Below are 22,140 nucleotides of genomic sequence, written 5' to 3' on the forward strand. Positions count from 1 at the left end.
TAAGCGAAGCCAATTAGGGAGCCAGTTGAGGAACCCGGCGACCAATGGGCAGCGCCTCTGAGCGCGGGAGCTGAGACAAAAGGAAAAGCTGCAGAAGGATACGCCGCGCAGACAGGATTTTGGAGCAATTGGGACCTGATCCCTCAGGCGCGGCAGAGGCCAGCGGTGAGTGCTTGGTGACTGGTGCATCGGAGGTGACTGAGGGGATACTCTAGGGACTGGGGAGGCGTCCCGGGTTCAGGAAGGGACTGATGGTGACTGGGAAAGAGAGATGAGAATTTGGCAGAAGACACCCCGGGCCAGATCCGAGCGTGGTGGCGCACGCCTGTAATCCCAGCACTCGGAAGTCCGAGGCAGGAGGATTGTTGTGAGCTGGAGACCAGCCTGGGCTGCAAAATGAGCTCCAGGCCAGCCTGAACTGCGTAGTGAGACCCTGTCTCAAAAGGATGGCGGCAGGGGGTGGCGGCAGACACCCAGGGCAAGAGCCAGCTCCCTCCTGCACCCCTTGCCCCTTCCTAGTATCTCTGGCAGAGCTCGGTTTGCAGCCCAGAAAGCAGATGTGTCCCACGGCTTAAAGATAACAATCTATGAATTCTCCACCAGGCAGGTTTGGGGTGTGTGTGTGTGTTTATCTAACCCGGGCTCCCTTGAGCTCGCAGCTGTCCTCCTCCAGTGCTGGGATTACTGGTGTCTGCCACCACGCTTAGCCAGTCAGAATTTTTGGTGCACCATCGTTTTCTTCCATCAGTGGCCGCAGGTCTAGATGTTCCGTGGGGAGGACGTGAGAGAATGAGAAAATAAAGAGACAGAGCTGGGGTCAGGGGGAGCCTTTGTCCTCCTGATGGGAGGAAAGGAACTGCTCTGCCACTATAGCATCCTTCTTCATACCCTCCAAAGAAGAATGTCGATCTCTGCTTGGCTGCCTGGCTGCCTGGGCCCCTTCCCTTGGAGCTGGACCAGCCTGTTTACCTGGCTTATTTTGGGCTCTCTGTGTTTTCTGGCGGGCCTTGCTTTAGCCCACACATGTGATCAATCTCCAGCTTTCAGGGCTCCCTGCACATCAGTGTAATGGAGACTTGGCTGGTCTTGCTTTCTGGTTGTGGCTGACTTTCCACATGTGACTGTCACCGCCCTCTCCTCCCAAGCCCCTGCAGATGAACCTTGGTGAGCTGTAATTAGCGTCCTTCATTAGGCTATACCCCTTATCCCCTACCTGGGTTCCCACTACTTTGGACCTTATTCTAAAGGGCCCAAAACTATGATCATTTGAGCATTTTGTTTAAAAACCAGGACCTCGGGGCTGGGGATTTAGCTCAGTGGCATAAGCAGGGGTCGTGAGTTCGATCCCCGGTACCGATAAAAAGGAAAAAGACAAAACAAAACAAAACAAAACCAAACCAGGACCTCACCAAGTGTGGTGGCACATGCCTGTAACCCTAGCACTCTGGAGGCTGAGGCAGGAGGATCTCTGAGTTTCAGGTCAACCTAGGCTTTGAGACCCTGTCTCAAAAAACAGACTAAACAAGCAGAAAGCCAGGTGCTCAGGAGGATGCATAGCATGTGCTCACACATTCACTCAGGAATTCTGCTTATTGGAACAGCTGTGTGAGGTAAAGGAGTGGACACTGGGTTTGTCCTCACAAGTGTTTGCCCCCGGAGATGGACTGGGCATTCAGGGGAAGGGGAGATCGTGAGCAAGGACATGGGTTTCCTGGCCAGTTGGAGTGCTGAGTTGCTGCTGCTCATGGGTATTGACAAACAGGCTGCCCAAGGGTCAGGACTCAGGATTCCTTGCTAAAGACCCAGAGGTAGGAGGGTGGCGAGGGCCAGGCTTAAAGCCACAGTGATTCTGCATCTTTATTCTGTGATATTGATGACCCAGAAACTAGTTCATTTGTTCTTTTTCTTTCTTTCTTTCCTTCCTTCCTTCCTTCCTTCCTTTTTTGCTTTCTTGACATCAGGTCTTGTTATGGCCTAACTCTCACCAATGCGCCTCCAGCTTGTTCTGTATGTGCTATCTTGATAGGGTTAAGTTTCTATTTCTTGTAAAAACTTAAGTTTCAGCTTCTTGTAACTCCCCTACCCACTTTCCGCATGCTATTGCAGGTATGCTGTTCTGAGATAATGTTAAACCGCAGGGTGGGAGTAGTGGAATGCACCAAGAGCTCCAGATGTTATTAGAACTAAGTCAACAGCTTTACAGCTTTGCAGGTTTTTTAGCTTTAAATATCCCTCCCTTAGTCTGTTAGGCACGCAGTCTCTGGATCGATTGTGAGGAGGCTGCGTCACCAGGCCTGAAATAAAGCTTTTGTTCCCAAATTTCTTGCTTCCTTGGATTAGCCCGAGCTATCTCATTTGGGGGCCCATCCAGGATGGAAGCAAGATCCCCGACTCAATTCTGAACACCTAAAAGTACTTTGGAGCGTTTGTTTGGACCACGGTCAGTTTGTACTTTTGGAGGGGACGCCCTTAATTTGGGGAGCAAGGACCTCTTTTTTTTTTGTCTTTTTCCTTTTTATCGGTACCGGGGATCGAACTCACGACTGCCTGCTTGCAAGGCAGGCGCTTATGCCACTGAGCTAAATCTCCAGCCCCGCAAAGGCCATTTTTGCTGCAGCTTGTCTTATCTTGTATGTCTGTCTGTATGTCTATTTGGTCTAACTGTTCTCCTTTTGGTTACCCAAATCTAACAGAACATTTTCTCCTAGGAACCCCTTCTATGAGCCCAAAATGGACAAAAAGGATATTGACCATTATTTTCATCTCATTGTTGTTCTGTCTCTTCCTCCTAATCTTATCTCTGTCTCTTAGATTCTCCCACAGGAGAGAAGAACTGACATCTTTGCCGGCCATGGGCAAACTGAATCTAAATCCAGCACGCCCCTTAGCTTTGTGCTTGATCACTCCTGAGGGATATGGGGAAAAGGGTGATAAAGCCAGTCACACAGGAATGGCCACTAGGGACTCAGGGGGTCTGGCCCCCCTCTGGGTCTTTTAACATGGAGACAGCACAAGCTGTTCGCCAGTATGTTTTTGGGCCTCCTGCTCACCCTGATCAAATTGTCTATATTCAGATCTGGATAGACATAATTTATGCTGCCCTTTCCTAGATTAAGCCCTCTCGTGACAGAGTCATTGCGGCCCTCAAACCGAAAGTAAAACCTGAGAAGCTGCCTTCTGAACCTACCGTGGCTCCGGTCCTGCCCTCTGAAGAAGACCCCCTTGACCCGCTGGAGGCACTCCCGCTGCCTCCCCCGTATCCCATCTCTGACCACCAATCAGATTCCACTGTCCCGTCTCCGCTGCCTAGTCCCATTCGCACCTGCCGACACCTGCCACCCGAGGCGTCTTCAGAGCAGGGCTCTGAGGTGGCTCCACTTTGTCCATTATGGGAGGTTCTCGCTCCGAGCAGGGGTTCAGTGTTTGTGTATACTCCTTTCTCATTTTCAGACCTTTATAATTGGAAAATCCAGAACTCTCCTTTTTCAAAGGATCCTGAAACTCTGATTAATCTTTTAGAATCTGTATTCTCTACTCTTCGCCCCACCTGGAACGATTGTCAACAGATCCTGCACATCCTTTTTACGGCTGAAGAGAGACTGTGCACCTGCACTCTCGGGGGAAAAAAGGAGTCCAAGACTCGGACGGGTCTACGTTCACTGATCGGCAGAGGATCAAGCCCTGTTTCCTTCCTCACGACCTAATTGGGACCCCAATACAGACAGAAGTAAGAGGGCTCTTGATGATTATCGCCTGCAGCTTCTAGACGTGCTCCATGCTGCCAACAAGCCCACCCATTTGTCCCAAGTGACTGAGGTAAGACAGTTGGCTGATGAATCTCCTGCTATGTTCTTAGAGCGCCTCTTAGAGACATATAGGTTACATACCCCAATTAATCCGATGGCTCCTGAGAATGCATGAGCAATTAATATTGCCTTCGTGTCCCAGTTGGCCCCCAATGTTAGAAGAAAATTACAAAAGCTTGAGGGATTTGAGGAAATGCCCCTCAGCCAGTTAATAGAAATAGCACAGAAGGTCTTTGAAAATAGAGAAAATTTATAAGAAGCCACCAACAAGAAAATGTCCAAAGTGTTAGAATTACTCTGTGAAAGAGAAACTAAAAAGCTGGCCAGTACCAATAAAAAGGAAGCCCAGGGACAAGGACCTCCTTTAGATAAGGAACAATGTGCACATTGCAAAGAGATGGGACACTGACGAAAGGATTGCCCAAAATTAAAGGCCAAATTGGAGAGAGAAGCAAAGGCCTTACTGTCTCAACAATGAGGAGGTCGCCTCCCGAGTCCCTGAGTCCCGGATAACTCTTCAAGTGGGGGGGCACCCAGTGGACTTTCTGGTAGATACAGGAGCCACCTATTCTGTACTCACCCAACCCTTGGGAAAATTGACCAAAGACTCCATTAATGTAATAGGAACCACAGAGGGATGAAGAGCATACTCAAAGGTAACCGCCAGTTTAGCTCGACTGGGCCACAAGTTGGTCCAGCATGATTTTCTATGGGTACCGGAGTGTCGACCCCCTCCTAGGATGAGACCTCCTTCATAAATTGCAAGTGCAAATTGATTTCTTGGCAAATGGCTCAACCCAAGGTCCTGAAAAGAGCGTTAGAGTTTTAGCCCTTGTCCCAGAAGGAGAAAATTACCATCTGCTGGAAAATTTGTCCAATTCACTAAGCCACCACCTACGGACTTAGAGCTAGAATTATTAAACAAATGAATGTCGTGAGTGTCTTAGAGCACTCTGAACTCCGGGCAAGGTAAACACGCACACACGCCTGATCGGGACACGGGGGGTACAGTGCTCGGAAAAGAAAGACAGGAGAGACACCTTTACTGTCTGCACCGCGTTACACTGCACTGCACGCACAATCTTTATTTTAGGATTCATATATAGTAAACCCGATCAGTTCACAGAGCCCAGATAATTAAGTAGTGAAAAGGCATTCTTTGTGGCAAGCTACAACGTGACAGACTACAATGTTTATTCTAAAGCTATCTAAGTGAAGTAAATAATCACAACCAGTTTTCATAACTTCTCTAGCCCAGGAAGAAATTCATTAGCTCAAGAATGTTGTTAATTTGTCTGCTGTTAGTGTCACAAAGGGTGGCCAGCCACTTCCTCAAGACTTCTGCAAAACAAAGCCAGCTCACAGTATGGATTCCAGAGGGTGAGGGGCTCACTGAGAACAGGCATTCCTATTCTACCTCCTTCTCGCATACCAGGGCGGCTATTGTAAATTGCAGGTTAGAGGGGGTTGGGCCTACAAAGTGACACCTCATCCCCCACACTTCCTTCCTTTTTATTTTTTAACAACAATTTCCATAAGATCAGGTTATTAATAGTATTTCGTCTTATGCAGTAAAAATACACAAGAACTATGGCAATGAGAACTATAATTAAACTAAGTCCCATGCCACTAAAAGTGTGGGTTATGCTCTGCCAGATTCCTTTGGAATCTAATCCTTTCAAAGATTGAGCAAGCAATTGCGCGAATTGTGCTAGGGATTCATCATCATTTTGCTTTGCAAAATCCTTGTCAATTTGATTATGCAAAGATTCTATTTCCTCCTGGGCAGAGGTGTTTCCATTTAGATACATTCTAATCATTTCCCATTCATGTTCTGTTTGATTATAAGGTCGTTGGGTTATACAGAAAGTAGTTGAATTCCAATCACATTTTAAAAACACTTGATGCTGAAGAGCCAATATTTTTCTACCCATCCATTCAACTGTTTGTTTAAGGAGGTCTATTTGTTGTTGTAGTTTGGCGTTTATTTGCCACTGAGTTAACCAAAGTTCATGAGAATTTTCATGCCATAATTCTACAACATGTTTTTCTTGCAAAGAGGTTTGTAAAGCTATTCCTGAGACTGCTGCTAGGGAGGCTACAGTTATCAGACTTAACAGTACAGCAACCACTATTCCAATAAATCTTTTTGTACGTTTTAACAGATGTTTAAAAAATTCAGTAGTAACAGAAATTACCGGGTCTTGAGACCATGGTCGAGTTAAATTTACAGGCAACCAAATATGAGTTTTTTGTTGTAACAGCATAACTGTATAAGGCTTAGTGAAATTTAGTGTGCTATTTAAGCATGTAAACAATTGACAATTTAAACAAGTACAAGAAAAATGTGTAAAATTAAAAGTTCCCACTAAAAAGACATAAGGCAGAGGTGCACAAACAGTAATATTATACATTTTAAACCTAGTAAAATTATAAGTAGTAGATACAGATCGACTAGTCCCTGAATAGGAAACATTGTACAAGGTTACAGGTTGCATAGCGGCTGGAATCTTCCAAATATGATTTTGAAGGTGATGAGGGTATTCTTCGGCTGCAACAGCAGGGTTAGCGATTCCACCATCTCCCCACCACAAAAGAGCCGTCTTCTGATGAAATATAGGAGCTCCATCAGTTATTTTCTTTGGATCTGGAAGACTATACACAACAGAGAGATTACATCTTGTCTCATTCCATTCAGCACATCCATTAACGAATTTTCCAAATGGTCCCCAAATAATATACCCATCAATATTTTTAGCAAATTTTCCCATACATAGTTGCCAAATTATGGGATAATAAGAAATATTTTTATAAGTGAATTCAGGGCATACAGGAAATGTATTTGTATCAGGTGCTGTTAAATTTCTCCAGGTAACATTAAAGGTTTGAGCAGCCAAGGCTTGAAGCCTTGTTCTTTTGTTGCCTGCTTTTATTCCATGTTGAATCCAATACTGCCATCCCAGAGGGATGCAAGGCGGTTCCCCAATGCAAATAGGCCTTTGATTACCATAATAAGTAAAATTGAATAATGTCCCATCATCTTGATTGTGGGGGGTTAAATCAGCCCACGGTGCTGACAAAATTTCTCTAGGTGTGGTATAAAGTAAAATATCACTAGTTCCCCATTTTACAGGTTCTAATAAAGGGGGATTAGGAATATATGCCCAGTACGAATGTGGAGGTACCTCAGTCCCCGACGCAACAGTGAGCAAGGCACATAAAGCTAAAAACAAGTTTTCAGGGTTTAAAGGCTTTCCTGCTTGAAGGACAAGCCGTTGCCCTTCTATGGTCAATTTCTTTAATTGTCCCCATGTAGGGAGGGGATTTAAATTTGGTCGCTGTGAGCGGCGGGATTTTCTTAGCTGTAATCTGGCCATGGCTGCGATAGGAACAAGCTCAGCATCTTCAGCCTCTAGCTGGTTTCGGGCTCGCTTCTGAAGGCACGGTTCCGGTTCCTTGGGGAGTTGTCTCCGGGGCTGGCGAACAGGGTCTGGAGGCGCGGATCCTGATCCATCGTCCAGGGACCCACTGCTGAATTCCATTTTCTGTGGAGATATAACCAAAACCTTTCCCCTTATAGAGCAGTGTGCCCTTCTCCCATTCAGCCTCTGGAGCTGTTTTAGTCCAAATAGGTTCATTAATCACAAAGGGCTGTTGTTGCTGTTCGAAATGTCTTTCAGCTCTTGTTAATATTTCACCTTGTGGTAAATTGAGAAAATTTAAAATAAACAATGCTTGATGCAGTAATGTTTTTGGACTGTTTTGCAATTTAAACAGTATTGGTATCTGAATATCCTCCTGACTCCTCCTTTTTAATTTTTTAATTTGCAACTTAAGAGTGCCATGTGCTCTTTCAACAATAGCTTGACCCTGGGGGTTATATTCAATCCCTGTAATATGAATAATATTATGGAGATCACAAAATTGTTTAAATGTTCTGCTAGTATAAGCAGGTCCATTATCTGTTTTGATTTTAGAAGGAATTCCCATAACTGCAAAAGTCTCCAATAAATGTACAATAACATTTTTAGTGGATTCTCCCTGTTGAGCAGTAGCCCATAGAAATGAAGAATATGTATCAATAACTACATGTACATAAGAAAGCCGACCAAAAGAAGGTACATGTGTAATATCCATTTGCCATAACTCATTAGGTTGAGTTCCTCGAGGGTTGACACCTGTGGGAATAATTCTTAAATGTAATGGTCTACAAATAGGGCAGGCTTTTACAATTTGTTTAGCTTTTGTAAAAGGTATCTTATATTTAAGATGCAAATGTCCTGCATTCGCATGATTAAATTGATGTTCTTCAACGGGTGTAGTGAACATAACTAAGGAATCCACTGCATTGTTACCTGATACTAATGGTCCGGGTAACTGAGAATGAGAACGTAAATGAGTAATAAAATAAGAATGATTTCTTTTTTGAACATGTATTTGTAAATTTTGAAATAAAGACAATAAAGCAGGCTTATTAGAATATAACACAGCTGAATAGATATTTGTCACTACTCCAACAGAATAGGCCGAATCGGCTATAATATTAATAGGTTGGTTATGAAAATCTAAAAACACTTGTAATATAGCAAAAAGTTCATTTTGTTGTACAGAGTTAGAATTTGTCTGACGTACCCAGTAAGATTTTTGAGTCCAATATGCAGCTTTATTTTTAGATCCATCTGTAAATATAGTCAAAGCTTGTGGAATTGGCTGTACAGCTAATAAGGTATTAACCACAAATTGTTGACGTCTAAAAAAATCCCATAATTTACTTTTAGGAAAATGATATGAAAAAGTTCCCATGAAATCTGCTAAAGCAATTTGTAAGGTTTCAGTAATTGACAACAAATATTCCCATTGTTCCTTAGTTAAAGGGATAACTATATTGTTTATATCTTCTCCTATCAAAGTTATAGAACGAGCTCTACCATTCATAATTAAAGCTGCAACCATGTCAATATAAGGCATAACATTTTTAGATTGCTTAGTTTTAGTGAATACCCATTCTACTGGCATAGCATTCTGACCTAAAACTGCAGAGGGATAATGAAAAGTATTAATAATATATAAAGTTAGAGGCAATTTAGGATCAATCCTAATTAAAAATGCATCCTTAATTCGTTGTTCTACAAACTGTAATTCTTGCTCTGCTTTTGCTGTTAAAGAACGAGGGCTGGATGGATCTGAAGAGCCCTGTAGAGTAGCAAACAAATGTTGCAATGCATGGGTAGGGATACCTAGTGTGGGACGAAGCCAATTAATATCCCCTAATAATTTTTGAAAATCATTTAAAGTGGATAACTTATCTCTCCTAATAGACATTTTTTGTGGAATCACCTTTTGTCTAGTAAGAATATATCCCAAATAATGACTAACTTCTTCCTTTTGAATTTTATCCTGTGCTATTACAAGTCCAAACGGAGAAAAATATTGAGGTAAAGTTTTTAAAATATCTTTTAAAACATTTCTATCACTATATCAGCATTTTTGTCTTGCCTTTTTCGCACAACCTTCCATAAACCACATGTGCCACTGTAAATATTCTGGCTCTTTTAAAAGAATTTTGGCCAAGGCTTTCCAATCATAAGGAGCAAGATTACCATACTGATCTGCTACCGATGTTATTAATTCTCTAGTGTAATGAGCCTGAGGGCCATAAAGGGTTACAGCCTTTTTTAATTTTGCTAAATCATCCATATTAAATGCTTCCCATCTAGGGGGAACTGCCTCTCCATCTATTGGCTGTGGCCTGATTACAGGGAAAGCAAAGGTAGGTTTTTCCTCATCAGAATCCCCTAATTTTGGTAAATCAGCCAAAGCTAGCTTGGCTTTACTCCAATTAGGGTTAGATGGAGGAGGTGCAGAGGGAACTACAGGCGGGTTCTGCTTAACGGAGAGTTGTTTCACCTCTTGTGTTAAATGCTGTATAGCCTGTAAAATTGGGCGATTGTCATAATTTGATATTGCTGCGGCAGCTAAAGCTGAGTCGGCTGTAGCGGATTTTACTTTTAGTTTGGACGCCTTTTCACTACTTAAAGCGATAGCGTCATTTTGAACTACATTCTGCTCCTCCTCTGTGAGGGGCAATTCCTGAATAACTGGCTTAATTTCTAGTTGAAGATTTTCTACAATATGTTCATCTTCCATAGCTTTTAATAAAGAGTACACAACCGACCAAATAGCCCAAAAACGTAAAGGAATCTTCTCCTCCTGTTGCATAGCCCTTTCTATACTAACCCTTGCCTTCCTCCATACTTCTACATCCAAAGTTCCTTCATCTGGAAACCAAGGATTATATTCTTTAATTGTATCAATACACATATCCAAGTCAGCTGACCTGAGCGATATGCCATATATAGATAATAAATGTTTAAGAATTTTTAAGAAAGGAGAAGAAGCAGATTGTCCCATTTCCCCGTAATAAAATTATACTTACCTTCCTAAGCGACCTTCGGAGTCCCTGAATTCGGGCGCCACTTGTCGTGAGTGTCTTAGAGCACTCTGAACTCCGGGCAAGGTAAACACGCACACACGCCTGATCGGGACACGGGGGGTACAGTGCTCGGAAAAGAAAGACAGGAGAGACACCTTTACTGTCTGCACCGCGTTACACTGCACTGCACGCACAATCTTTATTTTAGGATTCATATATAGTAAACCCGATCAGTTCACAGAGCCCAGATAATTAAGTAGTGAAAAGGCATTCTTTGTGGCAAGCTACAACGTGACAGACTACAATGTTTATTCTAAAGCTATCTAAGTGAAGTAAATAATCACAACCAGTTTTCATAACTTCTCTAGCCCAGGAAGAAATTCATTAGCTCAAGAATGTTGTTAATTTGTCTGCTGTTAGTGTCACAAAGGGTGGCCAGCCACTTCCTCAAGACTTCTGCAAAACAAAGCCAGCTCACAGTATGGATTCCAGAGGGTGAGGGGCTCACTGAGAACAGGCATTCCTATTCTACCTCCTTCTCGCATACCAGGGCGGCTATTGTAAATTGCAGGTTAGAGGGGGTTGGGCCTACAAAGTGACACCTCATCCCCCACAAATGAAGACAGGGGATCCCAGAGGTCTGGGCTGAAACTAACCCCCCAGGATTAGTGGTAAACCAAGTGCCCCTTGTGGTAGAGCTCCTACCCCAGGCACGTCCTATTTGTTTGCATCAATATCCATTAAGTCTCTAAGCCCGAAAGGGAATTAAAGTTCATATACAGAGACTAAGAGACAATGATATCCTCATTCCTTGTGTCTCCCCTTGGAACATGCCCCTGCTTCCAGTTCAGAAACCGGGGACAACTGACTGTCATCCTGTACAAGATCTCCGGGAGGCCAACAGGCGGGTATTGACTTTACATCCAACTGTGCCTAACCCCTACACTTTACTCAGCCTCCTCAACCCAGAGTGCACCTGGTACTCCGTATTGGACTTCAAGGATGCCTTCTTCACTCTACCTCTCACCCTGGCGAGTCAACCCATTTTTGCCTTTGAATGGACTGACCCAGATTCTAGGGTCTTAGAACAACTGACCTGGACTCGGTTGCCACAGGGCTTTAAAAACTCGCCCACTTTTTTTGACGAGGCCCTGGCCAGAGACCTCTTGGGGTTTCGTGAGGAACACCCCAAGGTGACACTTTTACAATATGTGGACGATCTGCTGGTAGCCTCACCCACTTTGGAGTCCTGTCCAGAGGCCACAGGGGAGCTATTAAAAACCTTGGGATAATTAGGCTACAAGGTTTCAGCCAAAAAGACCCAATTGTGTCACCAAACTGTGACTTATTTGGGCTATGAGTTACAGGGAGGAAAGAGAACTCTATCTAAAGAAAGCATCCAGGCCATATTATAGATTCCTATCCCAGAAACTAAAAAACAAGTACAGGAGTTTCTGAGGGCTGTAGGATACTGTAGGCTGTGGATTCTAAATTTTACTGAGATAGCACGCCCCCGTATGACTCCCTTAAGGGAGAAACTCAAAAATCTTTGGACTGGACAGATGAATGTGAACAGGCCTTCCAGCAGCTCAAATAGGCCCTAACAGAGGCTCCAGCCCTGGGACTCCCTGACGTTACCAAGCCATTCACCTTGTTTGTAGATGAACCCAGGGGCATTACCAAAGGAGTCCTAACTCAGGACATTGGCCCCTGGAAGAGACCTATAGCCTACCTCTCTAAAAGACTGGATCCAGTGGCAGGGGGGTGGTCCCCTTGCTTAAGAATACTGGCTGCTATGGCAATGTTACTTAAGGAGGCTAAGAAACTCACTTTTGGACAAAAGATTTCTGTGGTGACCTCCCACAGTTTAGAAACTCTTATCAAGACCCCTCCTGAGAAGTGGTTCTCGAATGCTAGAATTCTGCATTATCAGGCTCTATTCCTAGACCCAGAGTTGGTGGTTTTTGACTTCCTCAGCCTTAAACCCAGCCACCCTTATGCCTGATGACGACTCTGGAACTCAAAATCTGCCTCTCCATGAGTGTGCAGACCTCCTCGGAACGCAACAGAATCTATGGGCCGATCTTACCAACCAGCCCTTAGAGAATGCTGGTAACTACTTCACCGACAGGAGCAGTTTCATCTAGGATGGTAAACGAGTGGCCAGAGTGGCAGTGACCACCGAAAAAGAGGTACTCTGGGTTAAGTGGTTAGAGCCTGGCACCTCAGCCTAAAAGGCTGAGCTCATTGCTTTGACCAAAGCATTAAAGTTAGCCATCGGGAAGAGGGTAAGTATCTATACCGACAGTAGATATGCTTTTGCTACTGTACATGTTCATGGAGCTATTTATCAGGAACGAGGTCTCTTAACCTCAGTGGGGACTAAGATAAAAAATACTCCACAGATTCTAGACTTGTTGGCAGCTGTCTGGCTACCTCAGTGGGTTGCTATTATTCATTGCAAAGCTCATCAAACAGTGGACGACCCCATCATTCTAGGAAATTTAGCAGATCAAACTGCTCAAAACAGAGCAACCACATCAGAGGTGCCAGATGATAATGGGACTGCTCTAATGCTGGTTCCTCCCACCTTATCAAATCCAGTTTATACAAAGAAAGACCTACAGTTAGCATCTCAACTTGGAGCACAGCTCCTCGTCCCAGGGGTTGGTACTAATTACCAGCTAAGCGAGTGCCAAAGGCACTAGGATGTGAGCTGCTACACCAGGCTCAGCAAACCACCCATTTAGGGATGACCAAACTTGCTGAATTGTTCAGAACTCGGTTTTTCATTCCAAGACTCTCCAAATTCACTGCCTCTTTGAGCTCCAGATGCCCACAATGTCTATTGATAAATCTGACCAGAAGCTCGCCATTGGAGACCACCCAGTATCGAGGTACTGCCCCAGGAGAACACTGGGAAGTAGACTTCACAGACATGGTAAAGTCTAGTTTACAGGCATATTGCTATCTCTTGGTATTAATAGATACTTTTACTGGCTGGATAGAGGCTTTCCCTACTAAGTTCGAGTCAGCTTTAGTGGTAACTAGAAAACTATTGCAAGAGATCATACCTCAGTTTGGCCTTCCACTATCCATGGGGTCCAATAATGGCCCGACTTACATAGCCCAAGTCACCCAAAAGTTAGCCCAGGTATTAAGAAGTGATTGGAAACTTCACTGTGTCTACTGACCACAAAGTTCAGGACAAGTAGAACATATGAACCGAACTCTCAAGGACACTTTAGCTAAGCTGTCTTTAGAAACTGGCAATAATTGGGTGAGCTTCTTCCCTTTGCTCTGCTGAGAGCTAGATGTACTCCTTGTGTTTCTGGAGTTTCCCCATTTGAAGCTATGTTTGGGAGACCCCCCTCCACTGGTCCTGAAGCTCTCTGAGGACAAATTAGTTGAAATAACTAACCAAGATCTCATTCAGTCCCTCCAGGTGCTCCAGCCTGTGCTGGTCTCCATCCACCAGCTGTTTAGACAGAAGCACCCAGACCCACTTTTGGAAACCCCACTAAAGACTCCCATCGAACCAGGAACTTCAGTCTTGATGCAGCGTCATCATTGGGAGAAACTGCGGATGATGAGGACCACACCCAATGGACGGCAGACTGGTAACCCCTTAAAGTTAAAATTGCCTAGACATAGATTGCATCAGACAGGTACTGCTTTAGCTTGCTTGCCTTTGCCCCTTCTATTCCACTGCTGGGAATTTTCATGGCTCTGTTACAACACCTCACATAGTGGGTTTGGACCCCCTGTAAGCCGAGAACAGCTGTTAAAATCTCTATATGGAGGGGCTGGGGATTTAGCTCAGCGGTATAAGCGCCTGCCTTGTAAGCAGGCAGTCGTGAGTTTGATCCCTGGTACCGATAAAAACGAAAAAGACAAAAAACCCAAACAAATAAAAAAAAAAAATCTCTATATGGAAATCCTTGTGATTGCAGAGGAGGTTCTTTTCGGGGTAGTCCTGGTGGGGGGTGAATTGGACAGACCAGTCACACAGATTGTAGAAAACAAGATAGCAATTCTTGTAGCTAGGCCTGCTGCTACAGGAGTAACTCAAAGTTGGGAGTGCAAAGAAAAACCTCCTGTGATACCTAAAATAGGCGGCCAGCCGGGCCCTGCCCTAAAGATTGTCCTTATTATTCAGAAATGCATTCCTCCTGCTATGACTCTGTGCAAGAATATATAGGCAAAGATAGCAAAACTTACTTCACTGCTAAGCTTCTGAGGATACAGGTTGGAAGTGCTGGGGGGGACTGGTCTGTCAATCCAATGGTAATAGGAAATTCAAAGTATGTCCAAGCCTCATGTAGCAGCATGATTGGTAAACCAGTGTTCTGGAGCAGGGTGGCCCGAAGAACAGGTTAAACAAATTATAGAGAAAATGTTTCCCCAGGTGCATAACCACCCCTCCATGCTGCCTAAATCACGGGGAATTGCTTCTTTGGATGTTCAGACTTCTGATATTCTTTTTTTTTTTTTTTTTTTTTTTTTTTTGTCTTTTTCCTTTTTACCGGTACCGGGGATCGAACTCACGACTGCCTGCTTGCAAGGCAGGCGCTTATGCCACTGAGCTAAATCCCCAGCCCCCAGACTTGTGATATTCTAGGAGCCACTTATAGGGCCTTAAATGCTTCCAACCCGACTTTAGCTAAAGATTGTTGGCTTTGCATGGCACAAGGCTCTCCCATACCTCTTGCGATCCCCTCCAATGCTACCCTGACACCACTGAAGAGACCAGGTCACTTAAATTGTAGTGCTGGTCTCCCCTTCAGAGTACAACCAGTAGGGTTTAGAGATTCCCCATGTCTCCAAGGGAGTTTTCATAACGATACTTCTGATGTTGATGTGGGTTTCGTTGCTTTTGTTAACTGTAGTTCTATAATTAACCAGACTACCTCTCTTTGTCCTGCCGAAGGACAAGTGTTCATCTGTGGAGGCAATCTGGCCTATACTTTCCTCCCAACTAACTGGTCAGGAATATGTGTTACAGCTGTCTTGCTGCCTGATATAGAGATTCTACCTGGGGATGAGCCTGTCCCCATTCCTAGCCTGGATTACATTACAGGCCGCTCAAAGAGGGCAGTTCAATTTATTCCTTTATTGGTAGGTCTGGGAATGTCAGGAGCCCTGGGTATGGGGGCAGCAGGAATGGGGGTCTCTGTTCAGCTTTCCAACCAGATCGTTAATGATGTGCAGGCATTACCTAGTACCATTCAGGTCATTCAAGATCAAATAGATTCATTAGCTGAAGTAGTTCTTCAAAATAGAAGAGGGCTAGACCTCCTGACGCAAGGAGGGATCTGTGCGGCATTGCAAGAATGATGCTGTTTTTATGTAAACAAGTCCGGCATTGTTCGAGATAAAATCAGGACATTGCAGGAAGATCTAGTAAAAAGAAGAAGAGAGTTGTTTGAAAACCCCTTTGGGAGTGTCTGGAATGGAATTCTGCCTTATCTTCTACCCTTGCTTGGACCATTGCTAGAGTTGCTACTCATGATTTCAGTAGGTCCTTGTATAATCAGTAAACTAACTGCTTATATTAGACAACAAATGCAGAACATAAAGCTGATGATGATCTGCCAGCAAGCCTGTGAGCTCATTCCTCAAAATCCCTAACATTCGGCCAAAAATTTGGCTTCAGCCACAACATCAGAGGGGAATGTTATGGTCTAACTCTAACCAATGTGCCTGCATCTTGTTCTGTATGTGTCGTCTCGATAGGGTTAAGTGTCTATTTCTTGTAAAAACTTAAGTTTCAGCTGCTTGTAACTCCCCTACCCCCTTTCCGCATGTTATTGCAGGTGTGCTGTTCTGAGATAATGTTAAACCGCAGGGTGGGAGTAACCGGAATGCACCAAGAGCTCCAGATGTTATCAGAACTAAGTCAACAGCTTTACAGCTTTGCGGTTTTTAGCCTTAAATATCCCTCCCTTAGTCTGTCAAGTGCCCAGTCTCTGGGTTCATCCTGAGGAGGCTGCGTCGCCAGGCCTAAAGTAAAGCCTTTGCTCCCAAATTTCTTGCTTCCTTGGATTTTATTCTGGGGTCCGAGCTATCTCAGTCTCGCTGTAGTTTAGGCTGGCCTTAAACTTGCTGGGTAGCCCATGCTGGCCCCAAGTGCTTGAATTTTCTAGTTCTTTTTGTTGTTGTTTTTTTTTTTTTGGTACTGGGGATCAAACTTACAATTTCACGCCTGCCAGGCAGGCGCTTATACCACTGAGCTAAATCCCTGGACCTATCTGGTTCTTTTTTTAAGGATAAGAAAGGGAAGCTGGGCCTAGTAAAGTAAGCCTGTAATCCTATGAGGGAGGCAGAGGCAGGAGGATCTCCTGAGTTTTAGGTCAGTCTGGGGTCTCAAGTACTTCATAGAGAGCCCCTGGCTCAAAAAACAAGACCAAAGGGAAGGAACAAGTTCTTGATTCTGACACCCTCTCTCTTCCATTGTTTTTTTTTTTTTTTTTCTTTTTTTATCGGTACTGGGGATCGAACTCAGGGCCGCCTGCTTGCAAGGCAGGCACTTATGCCGCTGAGCTAAATCCCCAGCCCCAACACCCTCTCTCTTGTTAGTCATTATCGAGTAAATTTGTAGCAGATTCTCTTTTTATTTTATTTTTGTCTTTTTGAGAACTAGCTTCCTGCAGACAGCGAGGAGGGGTGGCAGAGGAATCTGCAGTTCCCCAGGGGCCTTACCCTCCTCCAGCAGGGTTTTCCTCACCCTGCGGGGGCCGAGCATCACCGGCCCCAGGGCAGCTTCCATCTGGGGCCCAAGGACAGGAGGAGCGTGGCTTTGGACGGCCCCTAAATCCAGTTCATAATCTGGCCCCCAACAGTAATGCGCAGGTTCCTGCTGTGCTCTTCCACTTGGTTGGATCTGGCGCCAGGATCACAAAGCAGCTCTGTGTTGGGGCTGCTATTTCCCCACAGCAAGTGGCAGAGGTGGGCTCCTTACTAGAACTGCTTTTTCTTTTTTCTTTTTTCTTCTTTTTGTGTTTTGAGGCAGGGTCTCTCTATGCAGTTCAGGCTGGCCTCGAGCTCACTTTGTAGCCCAGGCTAGTCTCGAACTTGCAAGGGCCCTCCTGCCTCAGCCTCCCTAGTGCTGGGATTACAGGCGTGAGCCACCACGCCTGGCTTGAATTTAGCTTCTTAAACCACCTTTTCATCTGAGTATCTGCTGGGATCCTACAGTTGCATTTTTCGTGTCTGTGATTGGGATTTTGGGACCTGCCTGTGGTGACCAAGTAGATGATAGGTGAATGAGGGTGAGGCTGATGGCAGAGAGATTTGGGGAGAAGCCGCTGTGCTATGTTAGGTGGGTGCTGGGGTGGGGGTGGCAGGAATATTGGGTGGGGTGGGGCTTGTGGGAGGTGGCCCCAGCCTTGGGGCAGCAGGATGTGGGGAGGCCGATGGGGGCCCCTGAGCTCAGGGATTCTTAGTATTGGGGTGAGCTCAGGTTGGGGCCCCAGCAGCAGCAGCACTGGGCTGCAGAGTGGGCTGGGTGTTTGGCTCCCTGCCAGCAGTGCCCGGCCCTCAACAGGTTACCAGCAGCCAGAAGTGAGCTGGGCCTCAGCTGTGGGTAGAGGGGGGAGGCCGAGGTGTGTCCACAGTTGCAGGTGACCCCCAAGTCTGTGCCCACAACTGGGCCCTAGCTCTTCTGCCTTCCCCAGCAGGGACAGGGCCTCCGGTGGGATGGACCATCTCCTCTTCACTGTCTGCAGGGTCTTCTCAAATCCCAGCCAGCAGGGTGTGCCCAGGAAAGCTAACCTTCAGTGATTATGGGTTGGCTGGGAGCTCTCCTGCACCCCTACTGCTAGGCTTGATGATTGGGGCTTGTTTTGTTTTTGCACATGGCATGAGCAGGGAGGAGAGTGTGCTGATCAGAGAGACTGGTGTTAAAGCTTTCAAAGGCCAAGTGAAAGCCAGGTATGGTGAAGCAGGTTTGTAACCCCAGGACTGGTGAGGCTGAGGCAGGAGGATCCCTTTGTGATCAGGCAAGGCCATCTGGCCTGCATAGTGAAACCCTGTCTCAAAAAACAACAACAGCAAAATCCAGAGGCTGAGTAAATCGGTAAAGTAAAGACCTCAGACGGGTAGTCTTTATCTTTGCTGAGCTCACCGCCCTGGCCTGTGGCTGGGGCAGTTCCTGCCACTTTACCCCAACCCTGCAGACCTCAGTTAGGTCACAGATGGCTTCTGACAGAGGCCGACTGCCCGTGAGTGCCATCCTCTGGGATCTGTGGTTTGCTGGACGGAAGCCCTTATGGTCTCAGGGTCCTCAGACCTACCAGAGGCCCCTACCAGAGGTAAGGATGGGCGCAGGGGCAGAGGGAGGTGGGCCAGCCCCACCTCCATCATCTCCAGAATCTCAGCATCCTGGTCACCTCCTAGACACTATAGAGCCTGTAGGCCACTCAGTGTGAAGCTGGCTGGGTGATCAAGGTCCCTTGCGTCAGTGTTCAGTGCAGTTTCTTTTCTTCAGGGAGTGGGGTACTGGGGGTTGAGGCCCTTTTTTATTTTTAGAGCTAAGCTCTCAAATTTCCCAGGCTTGGCTCAAACTTGAGATCCTCCTGACTCAGCCTCCCAAGTACTGGGACTGTAAGTATGCATCACCACCCCCAGCTCTGTTCCAATTTGGGACTTAAAATTATTTTTCTTTTGTGTACTAGGGATTACACAGGGCCTTTGCACTGAGCTACATTACCAGTCCTTTATTTTCGTCTTTTGTTTTTCAGAGATGGGCTCACCATGTAGTTCAGGCTGGCCAGTACTACCAGTGATTCTCCTGTCTCAGCCTTCCAAGTGCTAGGATGATAGGGGTTCACCACCATCCCTCCATCGTCGCATAGTGAGTGTCAGGCCTGGACTGTATGGTGTGACCCTCTGTCAGAAACACAGCAACGAAAAGAATGCGCCTGGCCCGAGAGGGGAACGTACAATAACAGCCCAAGGGATGGAACTGCCTGGCTGTGTTTTTAAACAGTTGAGCCTGAGACGATCAGTTTGAAAAAGAGGGCCAGATGTGGTGGTGAAAGATGTAATCCCAGCCCTCAGGAGGCTGAGGCATGAGGAGTCACTGAGTTTGAGGTTGAGCTGGGCTAACAGTGAGACTGTCACAAACCAAACCAAACGGAACCATAGGAAAGGACTCTTCTGGCTCACGGTTTTGGAGGCGTAGTGGCCGCTTGCTTTTAGTCCTGTTGGGAAGTCTTGGGCAAAGCCCCCAGGGGTCCAGTTTCTTCTAGGCTCCTTTTTTTTTGTACAGTGATCGAACTCAAGACCTCGTGCTTGCCAGGCAGGCGCTTATGCTGCTGAGCTAAATCCCCAGCCCCTGCAAGCCTCAACATCACTCGGAAGCTACACGTACCATAGCATCCACCAGCCTCAGGAAAAGTCGAAAAGGCAAACAGGCTTGTGAAGACTCACTTGACCCAATTTAGCCTAGAATTTTGTCAGCCGTGGCCAGAACATTGACCTAGCCCTTACATCTCCAAGGTCTCCTCCCTAGGTCCCCTGTTCAGTGAAGCCCACTTGGGCTTATGCATGGCAGACCATTCCCCTTGCAAAATTTGCCTTCACCCTCTAAATCTGTCTCCCTAGCTGACTGTATTCCAGTCCTCTCGTTTCTTCCACACTGTTGTAGTGAGGGGTTGGGAGGATTAGCATCAGGACATGGAATTTATCATTTTATTCTATGATGGCCACCCAGAGTTAACACCCAGAGTTAACACAAGAAATCTGTCCACAACACCAAAAACACAGGATATTCAGCAACGGCCTGGATCCCACAGCAATGTCCTGCATGAGTCCAGATGAAAACCTAGAACCCATGCCAGTGCCTCCCATGAGTCCAACTGGAGGTCCAGAGCCCACAAGAAGGACTCCGGCCAGGCTATACACCTCAAAAAACACCACAGATAAAACTCAGACAATCTCTCCTGCTAACAACACAAATCTCAATATGACCTATACTTTGCTTCAAAAGGGAAATAATTATTCCCACCCTGACTGCTGGCTTTGCCTGCCTTACTCGGTCGATATGTACATGGTCCAACCAGTAATGTTTAACCATTCATGCCTCACGCCAAATAGCACCTCAGCCCATTTATCAGTCCCTTACAAATTGCTCCAAATCAACTCCAGCCCCGTAGTCTCGCCTGCCTACAATCTACCCATAACTGCACCATTCCAGACCATCATTCTGACCTATTCTAGGGAGGTTTAGCAGGCTATACACACTACCTCCAGCTAAATCTTCAAAATCCAAATTCAGAAACACATCCACCCCCAAACACATTCTCCCTTTGTGGTAAGGGGGCCTATTCCTATCTTCCTGGCACACGCACCATTGGATTTCTGGCTCCGCACGGCTCCCTCATAACAGACAACAAAAATCTCACATTACTATAAACCAAACCACCCGGAGTGCAGGGCCATCCAACTAGCTCCAGTGTTAGCAGGTATAGAGGTCTTCTCAGCCAGTAGAATGAGAGCCAGATTAGAAACCAGCCAAGCTATTATCCCCAGATATCTCACAACATAGAAAAAGCCATAAGGTCACTTTCCCAAAGCATCGACTCACTCCACGACCAAATAAACTCACTAGCGATGACGGTTCCCCAACAGGAAAGGGCACTTTGTGCTGTCAGAGCAGAAAAAGAGGGGTTCGGTACAACACTGAGAGAGGAAAGCTGCTATTTCGTATCAGTCAGGTATAGTAAAAAATCAGGTACAAAAAATTAAAAACCTGGCAGCTGATATAAGGGGTAGAAACTACCTTCCAGAGTCCCCCTCCTGGTCATCATGGTGGGGCTCCCTAGACTCACGGGCCCCTCTCTTAATGTCCCTTGTGAGCCCCTCAATTACTATAATAATTTTTTTTTGCTTCTTGCCCCATGTCTTCAGGCTTCTCTCATGATTCATCCAGGCTAGGGTACAGGCATTCATCACCCAAGAAATCCTCCTTCTGAGTGATATCACTGCCTCAGGAACTCAGGTGGGACGGCCCTCAGGCCCACACTCCTTTCCCTTAGGCCCCATGCCACCCCCTTCAGCAGGAATCAGCTGGAGACTAGTGGCACCCAGCAACACTAAAGAGATGGGAATGAGAGATCCCCTGCCCAAGACCTGCCCAGTCACCATGGCGACGCTCCAATGCTGAGTCATAGTGGTGCCCAGCTCCTTCTTCCCAGAAACCCCTATGTTTCTTCTTCCCAGCTGCCTTTGCAAAGCCTGCACACGCCAAAAATAACCAGATCCCTTTTAATTTCATCACGCTGAGCAGCTTACATCAGCCACCCTGTGCCCTTCCTCCCATCAGAATGCACGTAAGCTCTCACAGTCTTTGTCGTGGTGACTCTCCATGCCTGCATTAAACTTTCGCAACTTGTTTTTATCTCTCTCTCCTTCTCTGCACTGTTTAGATTGAGTACCTAAATCCAACTCTATCAGTCTTTTCTCAAATTAAAACTATCTCAGAGAGGACCCCTCTCCCCACCGGCAATCCAATGTATCTGTTTCAGGCAGGAGACTCAGACTGGGTAAAAGACTAGGAAAGCAAACCCCTCCAACCCATCTGGACTGGACCTGCAGTACTGTGCTGCTCACCCGTGCTCTTGTGGTTATAGGTAACACCCCATGGACCCACCACACCAGGCTCAAACGTGCCAACTTGCACGGCCTGCTCAGATCCTCAGACCCACCCAGGCCCCGACTCCAGCCCTGACCAGAGACCAGCCCTACAGACAACCACCCTGCTCTGGTCACACCCAAAGCTGACCAGTCCACACATGGCTACAGCCTGAGGGTGCTGGGCATGGGACAGTCTCCTTCTCTGGTTCCCAGGTCTTCTTGGACTGCCCACTCACGTCTTTGCCACTGACCTAGCTGTAGTTG

The 22,140-nt window shown here is 46.1% G+C and overlaps 1 protein-coding gene and 1 long non-coding RNA gene across 11 annotated transcripts in view; one reads left to right on the forward strand and one right to left on the reverse strand.

The window, feature by feature from the left end:
* Window positions 1–22,140, forward strand: part of LOC106027068 (uncharacterized) — a 26,851-nt gene continuing 4,711 nt past the window's right edge. Inside the window, exons 1-6 of one of the 9 annotated variants that reach the window (XR_010048312.1) lie at window positions 3–165; window positions 3,520–3,816; window positions 13,676–13,859; window positions 21,151–21,241; window positions 21,463–21,572; window positions 21,768–21,872. This is a non-coding gene — a long non-coding RNA (uncharacterized LOC106027068). Of the gene's footprint in view, window positions 166–3,519; window positions 3,817–13,675; window positions 13,860–16,055; window positions 16,268–21,150; window positions 21,573–21,767; window positions 21,873–22,140 lie in introns of those variants that run through there. The other 8 variants (XR_010048316.1, XR_010048310.1, XR_010048313.1 and 5 more) reach the window with 8 other exon arrangements.
* Window positions 4,848–10,874, reverse strand: LOC134476542 (endogenous retrovirus group K member 13-1 Env polyprotein-like). 2 transcript variants are annotated; one of them, XM_063251424.1, is made up of 2 exons: window positions 10,243–10,874; window positions 4,848–7,351 (listed from the first exon to the last, which is right to left on the reverse strand). In XM_063251424.1, exon 2 carries the CDS (start codon window positions 7,346–7,348, stop codon window positions 5,264–5,266), a length of 2,085 nt encoding a protein of 694 aa, XP_063107494.1. In that variant the 5' UTR covers window positions 7,349–7,351; window positions 10,243–10,874; the 3' UTR covers window positions 4,848–5,263. The 2 variants fall into 2 exon arrangements, with proteins under 2 accessions (XP_063107494.1, XP_063107495.1); XM_063251425.1 differs by having other exon boundaries at window positions 4,848–7,372.

The sequence above is a fragment of the Cavia porcellus genome, unplaced genomic scaffold (assembly GCF_034190915.1).
Source record: "Cavia porcellus strain 051 isolate PalLab524CR breed Dunkin Hartley unplaced genomic scaffold, mCavPor4.1 scaffold_6, whole genome shotgun sequence".
NCBI lineage: Eukaryota > Metazoa > Chordata > Mammalia > Rodentia > Caviidae > Cavia > Cavia porcellus.